This window comes from Fringilla coelebs, assembly GCF_963513975.1.
Source record: "Fringilla coelebs genome assembly, chromosome: 18".
Taxonomy (NCBI): Eukaryota; Metazoa; Chordata; class Aves; order Passeriformes; family Fringillidae; genus Fringilla; species Fringilla coelebs.
This window is the reverse complement of record NC_140044.1, coordinates 2,022,356-2,039,388: the sequence shown is the minus strand read 5'-3', so window position 1 is coordinate 2,039,388 and position 17,033 is coordinate 2,022,356. Positions and strand designations below refer to the sequence as shown.

The window sequence follows — 17,033 nt, the reverse complement described above, 5'->3', positions numbered from 1 at the left end:
CCTCCGCGCAGAGGAGGGGCAGCGGGCATGGAAAAAGAAGAAAGAGCAGGGAAAACTCCAGGAAGCGGCCGGAGCTCTGTGGAAATCGGGAATTATCTCTGCTCGCAGCGCTCGCAGCGCGGCGGCATGCCCCAAGCGGCCTCGGGGCATGGAAGGAATGTGAAGGCACCCCCGCGGCCCTTGGTACGGCCCGGTGGGAGGGGCGGGAGGCGGCTTCGGGGCGCTGGTCCGCCAGGGGGCGCCATGAGACGGGAATGGATGGGATCCGTGGGGTGGGATATCGGGATATCGGGATAATGGGATATCGGGATATCGGGACATCGGGATATCGGGACATTGGGATACAGGGACATTGGGATATCGGGATATCGGGATAATGGGATATCGGGATATCGGGACATTGGGATATCGGGACATTGGGATATTGGGATATCGGGATATCGGGATATCGGGATATCGGGACATCGGGATATCGGGACATCGGGCCATTGGGATATCGGGATATCAGGACATTGGGATATCGGGATATCGGGACATCGGGATATCGGGATATCGGGATAATGGGATATCGGGATAATGGGATACAGGGATATCGGGATATCGGGACATCGGGATATCGGGATATCGGGATATCGGGATAATGGGATATCGGGATAATGGGATACAGGGATATCGGGATATCGGGACATCGGGCCATTGGGATATCGGGATATCGGGATAATGGGATACAGGGATATCGGGATATCGGGATAATGGGATATCGGGATATCGGGATATCGGGACATTGGGATATTGGGATATTGGGACATTGGGATATCGGGATATCGGGACATTGGGATATCGGGACATTGAGATATTGGGATACTGGGATAATAGGACATTGGGATAGTGGGATATCGGGATAGTGGGATATTGGAATGGGATATTGGGATAATGGGATGGGATCCATGGGGTGGGATATTGGGATATTTATTGGGATATTGGGATATTGGAATGGGATAATGGGATACTGAAATAATGGAATAGTAATAATGGAATGGGATGGGATGGGATATTGGGATGGGATCCATAGGATGGGATTGATGGGATAATGGGATGTGATAACAGGATGGGATGGGACAAGGGGATGTAATAACAGGATGGGATAATGGGATGGGATAAAGGGATGGGATACTTATTTCTATAATATTGCCTGAAATAAAATTATTTTTGGGTTTTGGGTTTTTTTTTTTTTGTTTTTATTTTTTCAGTTCCCAATAGCTGCTCATTTCAAAACTCCCGTTCCAAACCAGTAGGAAAGACAGAATAATAAAAGATATTTTGGGTGGCCCTCAGGCTGATGTTACATTTTATTTTGGTGCATCATCATCATCATCACAGTGCCTTGTTTCCCGCTGAGGGAAGAAGTTCATCCCCACATTTCTCCCCAGAGAACCACGTTATTATTAACTTCTATAAAAACATAATCCCAGCTCTAAACCTCTCTTTTCCTCAGAAAACAGACTCTCATCCCTCTGGCCATGCTGCTGCCTTTCCCAAAGCATCCTGCTAGGAAAGGACACAGCCTGAGCCGTGGTTATTTCCCTGGCTGCATTACTGCACAGTACCCAGAGCCAGTGCAATTCCCCTCAAGAGGAAAGGAGTGGATTTCACAAGAATTCCATGACTCCAAGCCTTTGAAAAGCAATCTTTTTTTTCTCCCACATGCTCGGGCAAGCTCTGTGGGGTGAGCCTTGCCAAGAGTAACTCGCTGCGGAGCGCTCTTGTGTAAATAAAAGTGAAAACAGCTCAGGAGCGCGGCCAGCCAGCGTGGAGCGAGAGGAACCCGCTGAACCCAGTGCCCTCGCTCCTCTCCCGCTTGCATAAACGACTTGCTCCTTCTTGCTCTGCTCCTGGCTCTTGTTTGGCTTCCCCCTGCTGGGATCCCTCCACGCCCTGCCCTCATCTCACGGCTCCTCTGGGCCTCTTGGCGATTTTCTCTTTCCCTGCCGCAGCCTCCTGCAGCCCGGCGCAGTGGGGAAGAGCATTGCCATGCTTTGCTGCCAGGGTGACCTCTGGAGTTCCCAAACTCCCCATTCCCTGCAGCCCCACACACCTCTGGAGTTCCCAAACTCCCCATTCCCTAAAGCTCCACAGACCTCTGGAGTTCCCAAACCCTTCTCCCCTTTCCCTAAAGCTCCACAGACCTTTCTCTCACCTTGGTGATTGTGGAACCCCCCCACCAACACAGATTTGAATCCCAGGTGAACTGGGAATGGGGATGAAGTGGTGTTTTTCCAGGTTTAGCCCGGATGAAGGGGATCACTCTGAGCCAAAGCCACACGGATTTGTCCTGTTTCATTTGTGCCAGTGTGGTAAAGAAAGTGGCAGTGCTGTGCCATCCCAAATATTTGGGATTTATTGTGGGATGCAGTCCCTGTGTCTGTCCTTCTTGTACCAGCATTGCAGGGGGAATGGTGGTTGAAGAAAAAAAGATCCTTTCCTAAGGGTGTACGTCTTTTCCAAAAAAGACCTTAATGAGACAGCTCCTAATTATTCTCCAGTGAGGATTTTTTCATTATTTTGTAATCTGAGGGAAGGAAGGCAGACTTTCTCACCTCTTTACCCCCATTCTTTCAAAATACCTCGTGTTAGTCAAAAGCAACCTCACCATTCACCATTCATCATTCCAGCCTCCTCTCTATTCACACCTATTCAACATCAGTTATTAAATTTCATTAGGTTCAGAGACAATTTCCACTGGCCTGGAACACTTCCAGGGGTCCCTAAATGCTGCTGCTTTTAAAAATAAATAAATACAAAAACTTCCAGCCTCTTGTTCAAAGAGAAATATTCAGCCTGGGACAGGAACTATTGCACAAACCCTTCACCTCCCCTCCCTGCTCAGGCAGGGCAATGTTGCTAAAAGAGACAAGAAACTGTAACATCCCAGAGAGTGACTCTAATTTCCAGAAAAAAATGCAGAACCTGCCAAATCCTGAGTAATTCCAAGCTGACTGTCAGAGCATCTGTCCTGGACCTCAATTTCTTGCTCTGCTCTCACCATTTTCTCCCTGATTATCCCCTGCAAGCTCCTCTCTAGAGGATGCAGTGCATGAAGCATTGCTTGCTCATCTAAAGCAGATAACAAATGTTTCTTCACCAAAAACATGGTCCAGTTTTTATTTCTTTAAGCAATCTTTGCTTGATTTAAGTAAAGAAGCCTCTTCATTTTCTTGAAGTGCTGATTTAGAGGCTCCCTCAGCAGTGGAGTGTGGCAATGTTTATGGCTCAGGTGGATATCTCCACACAGGGCATGGCCAGCTGAGGAATTTGAGTTTTCATCCACTGCTACTGTCATCTTGGAGAGGAATAATCATCCAGAATGTGAGATAAGAAGAGGAGTTTGCTGTTAAAAACCAGTATTTGAGTGGAAACAGAATAAAGGTTCTTTTTGCTTTCATTTCACGTCGAGCGTGGATAACTTGGAGATCTCAGATTTCAAAGCCATTTCAGTTTCTCTTCTGAAGAATGGGAATTACTGTACTTTCCCATCAATATTTACAAAACTCAAGGATCCTTAGCTGGAAAGAGAATTAAAAGAATTACCACGTAATTGAAAGTGAATAAACAAACACAAACAAACCCTGCAATAACAACCAGAGTTTGTGAGCTGCAATCCATTTCCCTTCCCCACATTGTGAAATACCTTCCTGTGACACTCTCCCTGTTAATCTCCTCCTGTGGCACTTCAGCACTATGTATTAATTTAGAAAACTCAGAGATTTCACAAAAATTTTAAGGCCAAATTAGCAAAAAGCTTTTCCCAGCCAGGAGAAAGAGTAGAGGGACAGGGATTGTGTGATATGTCACAGAGCAAAGCTCCTGGAGTTACGGCATTAAGAGAGAAAATCTACTCCCAGCATAAAGCTGTTCCCACTGAGGAGTTATTTTGGTGATATTTGATGTGTTTGAAGTGAACTACATGAAAATCACTCGGGTCACTTTCCATGAGCTCCAAGGTTTTGATCTGGAAGTTCAGGAGTTGTTTTTAATGAGCTTCCCAAGCACACCTCAGCCCCTTAAATCCAGGGCAGGAGCTCTGAGTTTGATGGGATTTCCAACCTGTAGTCAAATATGTTACAATTATTTCCCAAAAAGCATGACTAGAAATTGAATCAGCTCAGAAAGCGCCTCTAAAACGTGGACTAATTAAATATTTAGTGGTGACAAAATCTGAGCCAGCTGTGTGCACCTGCACAGCAGATCTCCCACAGAAGCATCCCACTGGCACATGGTTTTTCAAAGAATATTCTCTCCTGAATCCAAGAGAGCAGAAATGAAACCAGGAGCAAGAGAGAAGCACAGAAAAATCAGCTCTTCAATTTTGATCTTCTGCTATTTCCTGGTCTTTGACCCAAAAACCCTCCTTGCCATAGTGGAGAAGTGAAGAGGGATTTTCATTTCCCACTCCCAGCCATCATTTGCTGTTATATTGGAAAATATTGGGAAGTCCTGTGGATGGACACCTGGGATCAGTTCTGCTCCATTTGCACCTTGCAGTTCATTGTCCCATCCCAGCTTCAGCCCCTGCAGTCCCACCCTGCTTGTTTTTCTCTCTCCAGCCCACAGGGTTTGTGCTCCTGGGCTGAGATTTGGCTCATTTGTCCTTGGTGCCCAGCTGGAGCAGGAATTGTTTTGTCTCCCTGCTCTGTGCACAGAGCTCAGCATCCCCTGACGTGAGCCCAGCCCCACACACTAAAGCAGCACAGAACCTGAAAAATACAAAATCCAAACCTGAGGCATCAAGGTATGTTGGCATCAAGGTATGTTGGTATGTTCTAAAGGTCACAACTAAAAATTTAAGCTTGAGTTTGAGATCTCTTAAAAAGGAGGGAAGAAGAGGAGGCTGCAAACACCCTTGGACTTGCACTTGAGCAGGAACTGAGGAATCATTTTCTGTCCCAGCTCCCAGCACACCAACTTCCCTGCCAGGGACTTACATCTCAGCCACGGGAGTGAAACACAACCCTTTCCATTCTGTCATTCAAAAACAGCTTCAGAGAGAGAGAGGATTTCACATTAACAGGGTGGTTTCCTCCCCGTAGCTGTGAAGAACACGGAAAAATTGACCTGTGCCCAGTTAAGTCTTGACTTGCCTGTTGCAGACTCTTCAAAGACATCGTTTCACAGGCACGAAGCTGTGACCCTTCAAATGAGTTCATTCTCATTCCTTAACCAGGCAGAGTGCACAAATTGTCTCTTCTTGTCTGGTTTCTCAGAACTCATCACTGAAGGGAGCCTGAGCTGCCTACAAGGACAGGGAGATGTGTTTCAGTAGCACTTCTTTAAAGCAAACAAATCACAGAATGTTATTGTGGTGTCCCCCCCCCAAAAAAAAATTACAAACCTTTGAACCAACTTTAACTTCAAAGCCTGCCTGGGAAGTGCTCTGACCTTGTGGCCCACAGAGGATGATCCCATTGCAGAAAATCACTTGGGAAGGATGTACAGAACTCCCAGAAAAATTCTGCAGAGCATTTTCTTTTCTTTCGGACATTTTCTCTCTGCTGATCACTGCTGTCTTGGTCTTTGCATTGTTATTAATTTGACTTTGAGACATGTTTATTTATGTGTGAAATCCATCTTCTGATCATGCTCTGTCCAACACACCCAGGGTGTCTGCCCACTCTGCTTCTGCCAAACCTCACATGAAGGGGATTAGAGCTGAGTCACAAAAGGCACTTGGGAAAGAAGGGAAAAGGTAGCGTGGGGTGCAAGAAAATCAAATCCCCATTGTAGCCAAGCTGTCTTTCCTGGAAATCCTCTGGATTACAGGTAGCTCTGTCTTGCAGCAGGATCCAACTTTTCTCTTCTCTTCTCTTCTCTTCTCTTCTCTTCTCTTCTCTTCTCTTCTCTTCTCTTCTCTTCTCTTCTCTTCTCTTCTCTTCTCTTCTCTTCTCTTCTCTTCTCTTCTCTTCTCTTCTCTTCTCTTCTCTTCTCTTCTCTTCTCTTCTTTCCTTTACCTGTTCTTGCTCCTCTCAGCCTCAACACTTCGAGCTTTTCTGTGCAGTTTCTGATTAAAAGACTGGGATTCATTCATTTTGTCAGGATTTAATAGCTAACAACACAGTGAAGGGAGTTTTGCCTTCCCCGATGATGCCCACATGACCTTTTCTGGTTACTCAACCAGAGAGGGTAAGGGCAGTTCACACCCCACAACTTCTCGTTCCTCAGCTCCCTGCGCTTTCTTATTTTGTCTTTTTAAACTGCAAATGCTGCGGGAAAACTGAGCTACTCTGCGCTCTGCAGGATGAACACCACAGCCCTCCCTTCTCACGCGGGTGCTCGGACAAAAATACAAATTTAAAAAAAAAAAAAAAAAAGGAAAGGAAAAAAAAAAAGAAAAAAACAGAGAGAGCGCTACGAGACCGCTCGCACGAACGCCAGGCAATGAGCGGAGCCGCTGCCTGCGGCGTGGCCACCGCTGCGTCCCCTCCTCCCGGGGACCGACCCGCGCATCTCCGCATCCCGGCGGGACCGACCCGCTCATCCCCGCATCCCGGCGGGTCCGCCCCGCGCATCCCCGCATCCCGGCGGGTCCGCCCCGTGCATTCCCGCATCCCGGCGGGTCCGCCCCGCGCATCCCCGCATCCCGGCCGGTCCGCCCCGCGCATCCCCGCATCTCGGCGGGTCCCATCTGCTCATCCCCGCATCCTGGCGGATCCCATCCGCGCATCCCCGCATCTCGGCGGGATCGCCCCGCGCATCCCCGCATCTCGGCGGGTCCCATCCGCGCATCCCCGCATCCCAGCGGGTCCCATCCGCGCATCCCCGCATCCCGGCGGGCGGAGGCGCTGGCGCGGTGCCTTCCCTGCCCCGCCTGAACCCTTTCATGACCCGCCTGCCCCGCGGGCTCCGCGGGCAGGGCCGGGGCAGCCGCCCCACCTCACCCCACCCAGGGCTCCCATTGGCGCGGATGAAAGTCCAGCACCTCGGGCTGCTATAAATGCACCTATGCGCGCCCGGGGGCCGGCACCGCGGCCATGGGCGGCTGTAGCATCCTCCTCCTCCTCGTCCGCCGGCGGCTCCCCTCCCGCACCTGCGGCCGCGCCGCGTCCTCGCTGAGCGCGCTGCGGCCGGCGGAGACGCTGCCCGGGCCGCCCAGCTGGCCGCTGATGGGCAGCCTGCCCGACGTGCTCTGGAAGGGGGGGCTCAAGAGGCAGCACGAGACCCTGGTGAGGCGGCGGGGATGGGAGGAAGATGAGGATGAGGATGGGGATGGGATGAGGATGGGGATGGGATGAGGATGCCGCGCCGGGGAGCGCCCCGCGCTCACGGCGGGGTTCCGCTCTCCGCAGGCTCAGTACCACCGCAGGTTCGGGAAGATTTTCCGCATGAAGCTGGGCGCCTTCGACTCGGTGCACATCGCGGCGCCCTGCCTGCTGGAGGCTCTGTACCGCCGCGAGAGCGCCTGCCCCCAGCGCCTCGAGATCAAGCCCTGGAAAGCATATCGCGACTATCGCGACGAGGCCTACGGGCTGCTCATCCTGTGAGTGGTGCCCGCGGCATCCCAGAGGTGCTCGGGGGGGTACGGGGGTTCCGGTGCCCGGGGGATGCTCGGGGCGCCGCCGCCCCCAGCGCGGCTCCGCGGGGACCGGGGGTCCCGGGGGTCCCGGGCTGAGCCCCGAGCGTGGCTGGGGCTCGTCCCCATCCCGAGGATCCCCCGGTTGTGCCGTCGGTGCGGTGGAGCATCAGCAGTGCGGGTTTGGGGTTTTTCTGTTTTCATTGTTCTCGGAGCTTTTCGCTCTCCAACCCCGCTGTGGTTGTTGCACGCAGGGAGGGAAAGGACTGGCAGAGGGTAAGAAGTGCCATTCAGAAGAAATTGATGAAGCCCCAGGAAGTTGTGAAACTGGACACGACGATCAATGAGGTACCGTGCCCTGAGAAATCCTTTCTCTCTCTGCTCCCCTGCCAGCCTGGGGAGTTGGAGCAGAGCCGGTTTATCTGGGCAGCTTTATTTGCTCCACGGTGATAAACCACGAGCTCAGACTCAGAACATTCAGGGAATAACGAGTACAAACTGACTGCCAGGGTCTGAGACCACACAGAAACCTGGAGCTGAGGTGTCTCCACAGAAAAAACAGGATTATTCCATAAGGATCCAGGCTCCTGCAAACAGCTTTTCCCTGCTTTTCCTGCACGCAGTAGTTCTTGCCTTTACCCCTTCGTTCTTCTGCTCCTCCCCTCAGGGCACACCTCTGTCCTTAACCTCTGTGCTCCCGAGGGAGGCTGAGGAGCATCTGTGACAAACACCTTAATCCCAGTTGCGAAACCCCAGAGTGAGGGATTGCATCCCTGGGAGGGCAGCGCGGTTCATGGAAGCACCAGAGCTGTGTCAAATCCCGACACTTGTTCACACAGGGGGAGGTTGAATCTTGTTCAAAGAACAGGGAACAAAAGGATTCCTCTCATGCAAGATTGTTATCTGCTCAAAAGGCAGTTGAAATGCTGAATTACACCGGATTTTTATTAGTTGATGTAATTTTATTCCTTTCTTTTCTCTCTCTTCTCCCCACCATTTAGGTCCTGGAGGACTTTATGTACAGAATAGATGAAATTTGTGACCACAATGGCCAGATGGAAGATGTCTATTCAGAATTCAACAAATGGTCTTTTGAAAGTGAGTTGGGTTTTGCCTGAGTGTGGTGCACCTGCCAGGGCATTGCAGTTAAAATATGATCAGGGATGAATGTGTTGGCTGATTTTTTCCAAACTCTCAGCTGTAACATCATGCAAAGGGAGTTGCAGAACAGCCAGGGACTGTCAGTGCAAAATTCATTAGCACAAGTATCAATTTCTGCCCAGCTTACCTGCATGGCTTACAAAAATTTAAACATTCCAATGATTTATAAATCAAAAAATTGGGGGAGTTACGGTTCATTTATCTAGAGTGGGATCAGATGACACACAGCCTTTTTTGTCCATCTGATATTTGTTAATTATCAGCAGGATCAATGAAATATTCCAATAACAGAATGCTGGCTGTGGGCAAAGACTGGAAAATCCCATTTCCAATGTTTGCACTGGGACTGAGAAGGGCTGGAATGAGTTACCAGGACAGAGCCTCATCCTCAGGAACCTTTCAGAGCTCACTGAGGAATGTGCCAGGGATGAGACAGGGCAGAAAGTGGCTCCCAAAAAAAGGGATGGTTGGGTGGAGTGACTGAACCAGCCCTGCCAGACCCAACTGCCCTGGGCTGGCTCATCTCAGCAGCCTCTGGGCTGAGCTCCTCTAAGAGTTTGGTTTTTTTTTTCCACTGTCAGAGGTGATGGCTGCTTTTGGAAAGGGAGCAATAGGGAGTGACAGTTTGAAAAGAAATGGGAAAAAAAACCAAGTGGGAAAGGTGCAGAGTGGGATGCTGCCAGTGCTTGCAGTGCTCTGGGGCTGTGGGAAGCACTGGGGAATGCTGTGGGAGATGCCTCCCCAAGCCCTGTTCTCCTGCCACTCCGTTTTCTTCAGCAAAGTCCCCAAATATGAGCCAAAATTGCAGTTCTGCTCTCAGAGGGGACCAGTGGCACCCCTCATTTGTGCAGAAATGTTGCTGTGAGGGCCCCAAGCTGGAAACCCTGGCTGGGTAGAGGAGCAGGAGGTGTTTCACAAGAGCTGCTCTGCCAGGTCTGCTTCAAGGAACACTTTCAGAAGGCTCACCCAAGCCATTCCTTGATGATAAATGATGGATCCCACACGGCCTTTTGTTTATAAATTTAATTAGAATATTGCCTAACAACAGGTATCTGTCTGGTGCTCTATGGAAAGAGGTTTGGCCTCCTGCAGCAGGACGTAGAAGAAGAAAGTCTGAACTTCATCAAGGCTGTAAAAACGGTATGGAAGGGTCTCTCCTGGGGCTGTGGAGGTTTTTTACCCCTGCTGTTAATGAGAGGCAGCAATTTAAAGGAGTCAGCTGGAAAAAACATCTCAGGCTTCTGTAGCCAACTGGTGCCCAGCTAATCCTGAACTTCTGCCTCCTTTGTGCAATGCCTCAGTCTGTTGTAATAAAGCAGACAGGACTCAGTTTCTCCATGCAGGAAAAGCCTCTTTTTATTCCCATTTTTATACAGTTTTCACAGACCTAATGTGCAATTTCAGTAGATTGGTAGCTTTCTTGCCAATTTCCCTATTGGTGAGTAAAAGGTATTTTACTTGTCCATCGAATCTCTCTCTTCTTGAATTGTTTATTTATTTTCTTCACTGATTCTCATGAGACAGATCCCTGGTTATTACAGGTGCACTTGTTTTTCTCCCCAGGAATAGTTAATTGTTGTGTTAATGAACCCTCCTTTCTCAAGCTGTTTTTTGCAAGCTGTTGTTAGCTGAACTAGCTCAGCTAATCCATGTTTAATAAGATTTTTTTTATAACACCTTTACCTGTCTGCACCATCAGAGTGACAGGGAAATGCTGAGTGGCCATCAGGGCAACCAGGCAGGAGATTTGCCAGCTTGGCTGGTGCCTCTGCTCCTCTGTGGGCACCCTGCAGGGTGGGAAGGTGCCTGGCTGTGCAGACCCTGGCTCTGGGGTCAGAGCTGCTGTGCCTCTGGGCTCTGGGCTCCAGACCTGCCTCACTTCAGTCAGCACACACAGGCAGCCAGCCCTGCCCGAGCTTTTAGCTCATCTCTTGTCAAGGGAGAGGGAGGCACTGCCAAAAAATGCCTTGTCCCACTCCCAACAGGTGCCTAAAATCAAGGATGCTCCTGGCTGCCCCTAATCTTTACCTTGATGTGCCCTCACCAGACTGAGACCCATCCTCCCTGTCCAGGAGGGAAAATCCACCAGAACTTTGCCTTCCTGAGAATCTCCCTCTGCTTCCCAGCCTCGTGGGGTTCAGGGGTTGCAGGAGAAGGATGAAAAGAGATTAAAGAGAGATTTGTCCCCACAGATGATGGCCACCTTCGGGATGATGATGGTGACCCCTGTGGAGCTGCACAAGGGGCTCAACACCAAAGTCTGGCAAGCTCACACCAAAGCATGGGATGATATATTTAAAACAGGTCATTATTTAACCCCAATTTATCTCCTTTCCCTTCATCTCTGTCTTCTCCTTGCTGGAACTGATTTTTTCATACTTGCTGCTGTTAATCCCCACCTTCAGCACAGATTAAAACACATTTGCTGCACCTAAACAGGGATTATTCCCATGTGGGAGCAGTTTTTAGTGACTAACACCCAAGCTGTGGGGCAATACCCAACTCCCAGGGAAATCCCAGGATTCTGGGAGCCAGCAGAGTCATGGCACCACGTTAATCTGTCCTAAAAGGAAATTAAAAGTGTATAATCTCTTTAAAGGCAAGGGGATAAATGAAAAGGGACTTCCCTCAAAGACTCGTTTTCTTGGGAAACAAGAATTGTGCATGCAGCAAAAACCTGTTTGCTAAAAAAAAAGGAGAAATTATAGCTTTTCTGAACAACCTGTAACAAATCTTAAACCAGAAGTCATTTAAATAATAAGGTGCAGTTTGGCTTTTTGACAACATTTTTTGACTATTTAAAATGAGTTGGCCTTCCGAGCTTAAAGATTACTCAAACTCCAGATATGAAGTTTGTATTTTTAATGTTTTAAAATTTAATTGATTTAAACAGTGAGAGGCACAGCTAAAAGTTGAGAAAGCTTTGAGAAGGTTCTAACACTGAGATATTTCCCTTGGGTCTTTGAGTCCCAAGGCTTTTTATCCTGCCAGCCACACACTCACTCATTTTATTGCTTCTTGCTTTATGGGCTTTAGGGGAGACACTTTAAACCAGTTTTGCTCAGAAAAACCAGTTTGACACCTTCACTTAAAGTGAATAATTCCTTACAGGAACTGTTTTTAACAGCTGGGATAGACATGAGCAAAACCTGTTTCTTTTTATTTAAAATCCCCCAGCGTGTCAAAATTTGGCATCTCTTTGTGCCTTCCCCTGGTAAATCCAAGGTTTACATTTCCCCTCGGGGGCTCTGGGTGCTAAATCCCTTTGATTTTTTAACACCTTGATCCCCTTTGAAAACCCCAGGTAATAAATTTTACACACTCGTGTTTCTGTTTGCTGAACATTTCCCCCAACGTGCCGCGGATTCCCTCCCCTAATTTAAGAGAGTGGAATTCCTAAGAGCTCCTCCTCTGCTGAATTTTGGGGCTGATTTTGTTTGAAAAGTGACACCACCATTCTTTATTCCCTCTGAACACCCTCATTATTCACCCACTGCTCGCACACAGAGCGCAGTTTGGCGCTGCTGGTGAGAAGCTGTGCCGGTGTTCCTATGGGACCCTGAGTGATTTTCCACCCCCCTGCCCTCCCCAGCCAAGCACTCCATCGACAGCCGGCTGCAGAGGCACTCTGCCGACCCGCAGGGGGATTTTCTGTGTGACATCCACTCGGGGGGACAGCTGTCCAGGAAGGAGCTGTACGCTGCCATCGCCGAGCTGCAGATCGCCGGCGTCGAGACGGTACCGGGATGGGCTCGGGCCCCCAGCGCCTCCTCAGGGCTCAGATTACCCCAATTCCCTCCTTAGCTGCAGGTCCTGGCATGGGGATGGGAACCAGGATGTGCTCAGGGTTCAAAACCCCCCAGTTCTCTCCTTAGCTGCAGGTCCCCAGGATGGGGATGGTAACCAGGATGTGCTCAGGGTCCAAACCCCCCCAGTTCCCTCCTTAGGGTTTAAATTTTCCCCAGTGTCTTCCTTAGCTGCAGGTCCCCAGCATGGAGATGGTAAAGCTGATTTTCCAAGGGTTCAGATCCCCCCAGTTCCCTCCTTAGGGTTCAGATCATCCCAGTTCTCTCCTTAGGGTTTAAATTCCCCCCAGTTCCCTCCTTAGGGTTCAAACCCCCCCAGTTCCCTCCTTAGGGTTTAAATCCCTCCAGTTCCCTCCTTAACTGCAGATGACTGAGGTGGAGATGGTAAAGCTGATTTTCCATGGGTTCAGATCCCCCCAGTTCCCTCCTTAGGGTTTAAATTCCCCCAGTTCCTTCCTCAGGGTTCAAAACCCCCCAATTCCCTCCTTAGCTGCAGGTCCCCAGCATGGAGATGGTAACCAGGATGTGCTCAGGGTTCAGATCCCCTCAGTTCCCTCCTTAGAGTTTAAATTCCCTCCAGTTCCCTCCTTAGGGTTTAAATTCCCCCAATTCCCTTCTTAACTGCAGATCACTGAGGTGGAGATGGTAAAGCTGATTTTCCAAGGGTTTAAATTCCCCCAGTTCCCTCTTTAGCTGGAGATCACCAAGGAGGAGATAGTAAAACTGCTTTTCCAAGAGTTTCAAACCATCCCAGTTCCCCCTTCCTTCCACAACCTGACCACCAGCACACTTCAGTTCATCCTGAAGTGGCCTCAGTGGCCCAAGTGCAAATGGATTTTGACCCGAAATCCCCAGATTTTTAATTCTGCAGGACAACTGTGACTGCTCATAATCCCTCATGCTGTCAAAATTCCATAAAGCTCTGCCCAGCCAGAAACGTTGCTTTGAATTTTGGGCAAATTCTTCCTTCTGTGCCTGCAAAAAGAGAGCTTCACCTTTCTTTCTGTTTGTTCCAGACAGCCAACAGTTTGCTGTGGGCTCTGTACAACCTCTCCCGCAATCCCCACGCCCAGCAGAAGCTTTTCCAGGAAATCCAGAGAGTTTTGGCTGCTCAGAAGAGCCCGAGTGCTGAGAGCCTGAGGAACATGCCCTACCTGAAAGCCTGTCTGAAAGAATCCATGAGGTAAAATCCCCAAATCCTTCAAAACAATCACCAAGGGTTGCAGCTTCCTTGTACAAGGGAGAAAAAATTTTCCAGCACACAGAATTTTGTTCTTCTTGCTGTTTGAGGGAGAATATGAGAGATGAAAGAAGGGGAATTGCTGGGAATTAAAGCCATTCTTCTGTTTCCCTGCAGATTAACCCCATCAGTGCCTTTCACCACCCGCACCATCGACACAGAAATGGTCCTGGGAAATTACGTGCTGCCCAAAGGGGTAAGGCAATTAATTCCGTTTATTGGGATGGTTTTTAATTCATTAATTGCCCTTTAAACCACAGAAGTTGCTCATATGTCACTTTCAAACTGGCTTTGCCAAAGTACCAGCCCCAGGACAAGGAATGAGGGATTCACCCCAAGGATTCCCATAAAGACAAACCCACACCTGCCTGCACTGCAGTTGGACTTAGACAGAAATATTTGCCTGAAATAATTTTGATGAGTTATTCCAACTTATTTTTTTCAAATTCTTCCATGATTCTCTGAGGAAACCACAACCTTTTCTATGTTCCAATTGATTTTGTGGGAATTCCTTGACTTCTCCTGAGGAAGCTGCTGTGCTGTGCAAAACACATTCACTTTCTTGGGAAAATTTAAAAAGTTTATTAAAGGACAATAGGGTGACAGGGACTATAGAGCAAAGGTTATTATGGTTGGGTGTATCTTGGTCCTTAGCTAAGAGCACACTTGTTATTTTGGAAACACTTTTTATCTACTATTTCTATTACATTCATTTGTTACATATTCATAAACAATCATGCATAGTAAACTTTAAACCAGTTTAAAGTTTTCTTTAAACTAGTTTACGTATTTTAAGAACTGTTTGGTATGGCTCTTGTTTGGTTTTACTCTTTTAGAGCACATGTATTCTTTGGCCGTGGTTTTTAGCCTATTTTTATTACTTTTACTTCATTCCTTTTAGTTTTTGGGCTTTGCTCTACACTTTTCAGATGTGAGAGTTGATAGCTGGTATATCTGTAGCAGGTGTCTTCTTCACATGCTCATTGGATGTTATTTTATTTAAGCAGGTACTTGGACCGAGCATACCTATTTCACCACTATGTCTAAGCTTCATTAACAACATAAATAAAAACTTCTGTATAAAAAAGTCACTTTAAGCTCCCACATATAGAATCCACTTCCATATTTCCCAAAAGCAAATAAGATATGTATCCATGACACGTGCCATGATTCTCCTCCCTGGTGCTGCTTCCCCGGTGAGCTGGGGGTGGCTCTGTGACCTGTCCTCTGTCCTCCTTGCTGCAGACGGTGCTGATGATCAACAGCCACGCCCTGGGCTGCAGCGAGGACTATTTCAGGGGCTGGGCAGAGTTCAGGCCCGAGCGCTGGCTGCACAGGGGCTCCATCCATCCCTTCTCCCACGTCCCCTTCGGCATCGGCCGCAGGATGTGCGTGGGGCGCCGCCTGGCCGAGCTGCAGCTGCACCTGGCCCTCTGCTGGGTAAGCACCCCAAAAAGGGAACTGGGGGGGTTTGTCCTCCAGCTGGGGACAGGCAGAGCCCAGCACGCTGACTGCTCTCTTCACAGAGAGCAGCAGGCACGACCTTCCCAAGGATTTTTCCTGGGGAAGGCAGTGAGAAAGCTCCGAGAAGAAGAGAAAACAATTCTTATCTCTATTCACCTGTTTGGCACATGTGGAATGTGTTATGGAGATTGTTTATTGAGATTGAGTTCTTAATTGGACACTGGTGGTGGTTGTTTGGATTGACTGGACAATTGGGTAAGAGCTGTGTGGTGAGTGAAATGCTCACAGGATTTGCTTTAGTGTGATACAGCACAGTTTTAGTATAGTGTAATGTTGTAGAGCTGAATGAAGCGATGGCTCAGCCCTCTGAACGATGCAGTCAGAGCAGGTTATTCCCACCTGGGGATGCCTGTCCTGACACTGACCTTGGTGGACGTGTCCCTGCCCTGACTGGTGGATGTGTCCCTGCCCTGACCCTGACCCTGGTGGATGTGTCCCTGCCCTGACTGGTGGATGTGTCCCTGCCCTGACTGGTGGACGTGTCCCTGCCCTGACTGGTGGATGTGTCCCTGCCCTGACTGGTGGATGTGTCCCTCAGCTGATCCGCAGGTACCACGTGGTGGCCACGGACCAGGCGCCGCTGCAGACGCTGCACTCCGGGATCCTCATCCCCGGCCGGGCACTGCCCATCGCCCTCCAGCCACGAGCAGGTCTGGAAAAACACACACCTGGGCTCAGATTGGGCGTAAACCACACACACCTGGGCTGTGCACACACCTGGGCTCTGCTTGGGCACACAAACACACACACACCCACACCTGGGCTCAGCTTGGGCACTCACACACACACTGTGTTCCTCTGTTCCTGCACACTGCAGGCTCTGCTGGCCCCTGGGCTGGGATTTCTGTGCCAGTGGGAGGGTAAAAAGCTGATGTCTGTCTGCTCTCCATCCTCACAGGGCCAGAGCCATCCTCAGTCTTTATTTTAACAAATTAATGCTGTCCCAGTTCAGTGTTTGATCAGGAAATGTCCTGTGTTTCTCACGGCTCGTGGCTCTGGAGTTAATTTTATATCCACGTTTTCTGTGTGTGATGCAGCTCAAAAAGGGGGAAATCAACATGCACCCAGTGCTGCAGAAAATACCAGCCAGGCTTTGTTAGAACTCCTCCACTGCAGCCCCAGAAGATATTTCCTGGAAAAGAGCATTTGATCCTGAGCATCAATTTGCAGATTAAATAGAAGATGGCTTATTGAAGGAACTGCTCACTGCAGAGTTTAGATAACAAAACTTCATTTGAGGCAGAAGGACAAAGAAAAATCTATTTGTAAATAGTTATGCAGTGTTGCAACTTAAATATTTTGAATGTAAAATTTTCTCTTTCACAAGCTTATACAAACGAGCTAACAAAATAACTTACTTGTGCAACAACCTAAATTGAGAAAACAAGTCTCTGATCTAGAATGAAATCCTTAAATTAGAAATCCAGCACATTTCAGTGCTGGGGAAGATATTTTTTTGCCAGCCAACACCACAGGAAAAAAAAAACTGCCCCTACAATCTGAATATTCACTCCGTTACCTGGAGTTTGTTCAGTGCTGTTTGCTTTGACATAATCACTCTAAAGATTCTTTTTTTTTTGCTCAATACAGGTTGCAAAAAATAAAGGACAGCCCTGCTGCTGCCTCCTCTTGAAAGAGAGACATCAGCTGTGGGAGCCAAAGCTCTGGAGGCTCCAGGGAAGAACTGCACCCCATCCCTTGAAGCACTGCTGAGCCAGGAACAGCACCAGGAGAAGCT

At 48.8% G+C, this 17,033-nt stretch overlaps 1 protein-coding gene across 1 annotated transcript in view; it reads left to right on the top strand.

Annotated features, from left to right (window-relative positions):
• Positions 1 to 7,157: 7,157 nt before the first annotated feature.
• CYP24A1 (cytochrome P450 family 24 subfamily A member 1) overlaps positions 7,158 to 17,033 on the top strand; it is a gene marked incomplete at both ends in the record, with an annotated part of 30,408 nt that continues 20,532 nt past the window's right edge. Inside the window, 11 exons of the mRNA XM_084217810.1 lie at positions 7,158 to 7,217; positions 7,341 to 7,531; positions 7,819 to 7,912; positions 8,566 to 8,662; positions 9,774 to 9,865; positions 10,918 to 11,029; positions 12,318 to 12,463; positions 13,548 to 13,714; positions 13,889 to 13,967; positions 15,017 to 15,211; positions 15,834 to 15,980. Of these exons, the coding sequence (XP_084073936.1) occupies positions 7,158 to 7,217; positions 7,341 to 7,531; positions 7,819 to 7,912; positions 8,566 to 8,662; positions 9,774 to 9,865; positions 10,918 to 11,029; positions 12,318 to 12,463; positions 13,548 to 13,714; positions 13,889 to 13,967; positions 15,017 to 15,211; positions 15,834 to 15,980 (1,380 nt within the window). The remainder of the gene's footprint in view (positions 7,218 to 7,340; positions 7,532 to 7,818; positions 7,913 to 8,565; positions 8,663 to 9,773; positions 9,866 to 10,917; positions 11,030 to 12,317; positions 12,464 to 13,547; positions 13,715 to 13,888; positions 13,968 to 15,016; positions 15,212 to 15,833; positions 15,981 to 17,033) is intronic.